This window comes from Nomascus leucogenys, chromosome 6 (genome assembly GCF_006542625.1).
Source record: "Nomascus leucogenys isolate Asia chromosome 6, Asia_NLE_v1, whole genome shotgun sequence".
Taxonomy (NCBI): Eukaryota; Metazoa; Chordata; class Mammalia; order Primates; family Hylobatidae; genus Nomascus; species Nomascus leucogenys.
The window spans coordinates 97,679,892-97,685,891 of NC_044386.1; the positions used below are offsets into that span (position 1 = coordinate 97,679,892).

The window sequence follows — 6,000 nt, forward strand, 5'->3', positions numbered from 1 at the left end:
AAGCTCTGACAGTGGGACCAGCCTTGCTCATGGAGCTTGTAGCAGCCTCCTGCGACTGTTCCACATCCCTGGCTCTTAGGGGGCTCCTCTCTGCACCCAGTCTCTGGGTAGGCAGTACTGGGAGAGTCAGCTAGGAGCCCAGAGTGAGTGTGGTCAGTTCAGAGCCTGACAGCCCTCCTTGGGCCAGATGGGACACTTGGAGCTCCCAAGTCCTGGCCTCCTGCCTCCACCTCACCCCTAGTCCAGTCTGTACTCACTGCTGCTAGATTCACAAACCCCAAACCAGCCTCTCCCCAGGCTTCTGCTGCTTGCACCTCTCCCAGGGCTCCTGTCTGCCTCCTTCTTTGAGCCTGGCTGCCCTTAGTCTGGCCACGTCAGCCTCTCTAGGCCCAGGAGTTAGCCGGTCCCCAACCTGACCAGTCTCATGGCCACCTGTAACATCTCCACAACCACGCCTTTGGTCAGCACAGCGCCCTGCTTGCCATCCAGGCATCCACAGCCTTTCAAACACAGGATGGACTGTCCTCTTCTGAAGTTCCTTCCAAGCCCTTCCTCCACAATGGGCTTCCTTAGGCTCAGGGAGACCAGTGTCTCCACCGGACAGAGGGCTTCCCAGGGTCAGGACCCAGGCCCTGGGCAGGCTCAAGGGGTGTCCCTGACGGAGGGCATGGTCTACAGTCACAGCCTCAAGGGCACAGAACACAAGCTGCCAGAGCAGGGCCAGTGTCAGCTCAGGCCGCACGGGTTTTGCCTCTCCCAGCCCTGGCCTGGCTGTTTCCTCCGGACACCTGCCCCTGTCACCGGGATCCCGCCCTGCATCTGGTGTGGCGGGAAAGGGAACTCTCGTGGGTCAGGCCAGGATGCAAGCCCTCCTCGGGCTCTCAGCCTCCCCTTTCTTCCACCTCCTGTCTTCCCCTCTGCAACACTGGGAAGCAGGGGGAAGATAAGCCCCTCTCAGGCTATGGAGGAATGCAGACCCGCCTTTCCCCAGGAGCAGCCGCTATGGCCGCAAGGTCAGGGCAAATGGGCAGGTCTGAGATAGAGCCCTTCTGATATGGTCTGGCTGCGTCCCCACCCAAATTTCATCTTGAATTCCCATGTGTTGTGAGAGAGACCAGGTGGGAGGTAATTGCCTCATGGGGGCAGGTCTTTCCCATGCTGTTCTCATTATAGTAAGTCGCACGAGATCCGATGGTTATTATAAGGGGGAGTTTTTCTGCTCAAGCTCTCTTGTCTGCTGCCATGTGAGATGTGCCTTTCGTCTTCTGCCATGATTGTGAGGCCACCCCAGCCACATGGAACTGTAAGTCCAATAAACCTCTTTCTTTTGTAAACTTCCCAGTCTTGGGTATGTCTTTATCAGCAGCGGGAAAACAGACTAATACACCTTCCCTCCTGGAGTTGGCCTGGAGGAGCAGAGAAGCAGAAAGGGGCATCACAATGGTCGCAACAACGATCTCTCTGCCTTATTTATCTATCTATTTTTTGAGACAGGGTCTTGCTGTGTCACCCAGGTGGAGTGCGGTGGTGCCATCATGGCTTGACCTCCCAGGCTCACTTGGTTCTCCCACATCAGCCTTCTGAGTAGCTGGGACCACAGGTATGTGCCACCACGTCTGGCTAATTTTTTTTTCTTTTTTTTGAGATGGAGTTTTACTCTTGCTGCCCAGGCTGGAGTGCAATGGCGCGATCTCAGCTCACTGCAACCTCTGCCTCCCAAGTTCAAGCAGTTCTCCTGCCTCAGCCTCTCAAGTAGCTGGGATTACAGGCATGCACCACCACGCTTGGCTAATTTTTTTTTGTATTTTTTTTAGTAGAGACAGGGTTTCTCCATGTTGGTCAGGCTGGCCTCGAACTCCCAACCTCAGGTGATCTGCCCACCTCAGCCTCCCAAAGTGCTGGGATTACAGGCGTGAGCCACTGTACTCAGCCTTTTTTGTATTTTTTTAAGCAAATTCTTGTATTTTTTGTAGAGACAGGGCTTCGCCATGTTATCCAGGCTGGTCTCGAACTCCTGGGCTTAAACAACCACCCATTTTGTCCTACCAAAGTGCTAGGATTACAGGTGTGAGCCACTGTGCCCAGCCTATTTTTTATTTTTATTATTTTTTTGAGACAGAGTCTTGCTCTGTAGTCCAGGCTAGAGTACAGTGGTCATAGCTCATTGCAGCCTCACACTCCTGGGCTCAAGCGATCCTCCCACCTCAGCCTCCTGAGTAGGTGGGACTACAGGTGCACACCATCATGCCTGGCCAATTTTTAAATTTTTAGCAGAAACAAGGTCTTGCTTTGTTGCCCAGACTAGTCTTGAACTCCCGCACTCAAGCAATCTTCCTTCCTTGGCCTCCCAAAGTGCTAGAATTACAGGCATGAGCCACTGCACCTGGCTCTTTCTGACTTTAGAACAATGTTTTACAAGAATTAAGTTCTTTCCTCACAGCTGCTCTGCAAGAATGTCAGAGCAGGTTCAGCTTCCCTGTTTGACAGATGGGGAAACTGAAGCTCAGAGAAGGTGTCTTGCCAAGGGTCACAGAATGGGTTAGGAGCAGAGCTGGACTGGAACCCAAGGCATGTGACCTCCAGCCTGCTGCTAAGAGTGTTCCAGGATGTCGCTATGAGGGTTACTATGCCTGTGATCGGTAACTCTTGTGCTTTGAAAACATTTTCATACACATCAGCTGATGGAATCCACCCAATTTTTCTGCAATGTCAGTGAAGTTCAGGCGTTTTATATTTATTTGTACAGAGGACGCTATTGAGGCTCAGAGAGGTTAAACAATGTATCCAAAGTCACTCAGCAAGAAAGTAGTAGAACTGACACTCCATCTCTTGGGTTTTTAGCCTTTCTCTTTCCCTACGGGGTCCCAAGACCCATTTACCCTTTCAGGAGGGAGTCCTTCTCTGCACAAGCCTAGGGTTCTGCCTCAAGTTTGCCTACCTTCCTTCAGTGATGTCTGCAAAACAAGCCCAGTCCTCTGTGAGCTTTGCAGGGCACACAGAACCCTCTGCCACCCCTTTTCACCACAGGCCTGAGATACAGGCTCCTGTGGCCCTGAGCCCCACTTGGCCCCTCACTCATAGGGAGCAGAAGACCCTGAGATCCTGCAGACCTTGATTTTGTTTTCAAGAGCTCCCCTGGCCCTGGCTGTCCTCATGCCTGTCTACCCCTGCTCTGGACACATTTATTATCTTTTGAGACGGAGTTTTGCTCTTGTGGCCCAGGCTGGAGTGCAGTGGCACGATCTTGGCTCACTGCAATCTCCACCTCCCGGGTTCAAGAGATTCTCCTGCCTCAGCCTCCTGAGTAGCTGGGATTACAGGCACGTACCACCACCTGGCTAATGTTTGTATTTTTAGTAGAGACAGAGTTTCATCACATTGGCAGGCTGGTCTCGGAACTCCTGACCTTGGGCGATCCACCTGACTCAGCCTCCCAAAGTGCTGGGATTACAGGCGTGAGCCATCATGCATGGCCTCTGGACATATGTCGATGTGCTCCTCTGAGCATCTCGCCTGCCCTTCCTGCTCTCTGAGCCCCCAGGCCCCAGGGAGGAGGGGAGGTGCCAGGACACCAGGGCCCAGAGGAGATCCTGAATCTGCCCTTGGGTGAAGAAGTCAGTCCAGCTTTCCTCCAGGGGCCCTTGACCCTCTGTGCATCTGACCTATGCCCAGGGAGGGGCTGGCCCTCATGCTCTTGGAGGCTTTGCAGGGAGGAGTCCCTGCTTCTGGAAGAACAGGAGTCCACTTTGGCTTAGCAGGGTTCTCTGGAGACCCAGGACAGGGCCCAGCTGCCAGCCCTCGAAGGGGCCTCTGCATCTCTGAGGCGCATTAACATCTGTTCCCATTTCCCTCTATCTTCCTTCCCCATAACCTCCCATCAGGACAGTGGCCGTAGTCTTGGTAGCTCAGACACTGGCAATTCCTCCCCATTACTACAGAGGACTTGGACCCTGGCATTTAGTCCCTGTCCTCCCCGGTTCTATGCTCCCGCCACCCAGACTTCTCCCATCCCCGAACTTCCTGTCTTGCTTTGTTAGGTCGTTCTCTCTGCCCACTGCTCTTGGCTCCACTCTGACCGTCAAGGTCCATCTCAGGCGCCCCAGTTAGAAGCCTCCTTCTCTCTGCCCCTTCGCCTGAGCCCCTCCTGGACACAAATCACAGATGTTGGGGTCCTGGAGTTCCGTGTATGTGTGTGTGTGTGTGTGTGTGTGCGCGCGCACGCCTGCCTTCTTCCTGCCTCCTGGCCAGGGCATCCCAGGGCTGGGACTGAGTCCCACCTTCTCAGGATCCCCTACTCCCTGGAGGGACAGGGCCTGGGCCAGGGTGGGCATTGGTGAATGCCTGACACGTTGAATCCGCTTCCTCTGAATCACAGATTACTGGAATATACACAGTGGAAGGGCTTTAGGGAAACCTCAGCCACTGCACTCATATTCAGACAGGGAAGCTACAGCCCAGAGAGGGCAAAGAGACTTGCCAAGGTCACGCAGCAAACTGGAGCAGGAACCTCTGGCTCCCCGCCAAAACTTCTCTGTCTTTGACCCCCGCAGGCAAAAGGCCCCCTTGAGGAGACAGGTAAACATTCTTCTTTACTGAAAAATTCCTCCTCCATCCAACTGAGATCCAACGGGTCTCCAACTGCAGCCCCAGCTCATACCCCTGGGATGTGCCTCATTCTTTGATGAGCCTTTCTTAGCCATGCTAAGTAGCCCTCCAAATGACCAGTTCTTCTTCCATCTTACGGATCGCCCAGATCCTTCCCTTCATTTCCCAGGTGAAGAAACTGAGGCTCAGAGAGAGAAGCAGCTTGCCCAAGTTCACACAGCAGAGCAAAGTCTAGAACTCGGCCCACAGGTGCAGTGTGCAGAAACCCAACCACTGACTTACCTGGTTTTCAATTTTTCTTGGGTGGTCCCCACAATCCTGTCCTGCCGGCTCCCCTGTGGGGTCTCTCTGCTGTCCAGCATGCTGGGGTCCCCGTGTGGGCAGCCGTATCCAGCTCCAGAATTGCGTGGCATCTGCCTCAGACTTCCACTGAAGACAGCTCAGTCACCCACTGTGAGAGGCTGGCCTTGAGTGGGCAGTGGGGGCGGGCATGGGGCAGGGGAGGCGGCAACTAGAGTGACCCAAAGAGGCTCATTTCCTCTCTATTTTTAGAAGCTCAAAAAAAAAAATTGCTCCTCAGTGAAGTTTCTCAGAATTAAAACTTTCCTTTTCTTTGTGGTTTTGTTTCACTCAAGATGAGGAGAATTTCAATGAAGCCAGTGTTCTTTTTGATGCAAATCTGCTCCGCTTCTCCCAGGAGGTCTGGCCAATGGGCTCAGGGCTTCTGGGCCCCCAGAAAACCTCCTCACTGGCTTTAAAAGGTCATAGTGGTTCTCAGCACAAATCCAGACCCAGATCCTGAAGTGGCTGCTACCCCTGGCTGCATACACTCTGCAACCTTGACTTGTGGTCTGCCGAATGCTGCCCTGGGAGGGATCTCACCCACTCAGTCCACCTTCCCCAGGTCCTGCATGGAGGCTGGAGACCCGAGAAGGGAGCCCACCCTGGGGGAAGGAAGGAGACATTTCCAACACTGAGAACTGCCACATGGTCTATAGAAGCATTTGCACTGATGACATGATAGAGGCAATCGACGAATGTGACTTTCCAGGGACACCTGAATAGAAGCCTGGATCTGCCCCTTCTTCTAAAGGAAAGAAGCATGTTAAGGCGGGTGGTGGGGGGGGCGTTTCGGGCAGCCATAAAGAGACGGGAAATTCACACAGGACAAGGCCTTTTTCTGAATACCAAAAGTCTCCCCTCTAAGACCATGTATGCATTCCCCAGGGCTGCTGTAACAAAGTTCCACAAACTGGATGGCTTCAAACAACAGAAATGTATTCTCTCACAGCTCTGGAGGCCAGAAGTTGGAAATGAAGGTGTGCGCAGGGCCACACTCCCTCTGGGGGCTGTGGGCAGACTCTTTCTTTGCCTCTCCCAGCTGCTGTGTGTCAC

At 53.6% G+C, this 6,000-nt stretch overlaps 1 protein-coding gene across 2 annotated transcripts in view; it reads right to left on the minus strand.

Annotated features, from left to right (window-relative positions):
* Positions 1–5,227, minus strand: part of ACSBG1 (acyl-CoA synthetase bubblegum family member 1) — a 59,562-nt gene extending 54,335 nt beyond the window's left edge. Inside the window, exon 1 of one of the 2 annotated variants that reach the window (XM_030814868.1) lies at positions 4,888–5,227. In XM_030814868.1, coding sequence (XP_030670728.1) covers positions 4,888–5,018 — 131 coding nt within the window. In that variant the 5' untranslated portion in view covers positions 5,019–5,227. The remainder of the gene's footprint in view (positions 1–4,887) is intronic. The other variant, XM_030814869.1, reaches the window with a different exon arrangement.
* Between the last annotated feature and the right edge of the window lie 773 nt (positions 5,228–6,000).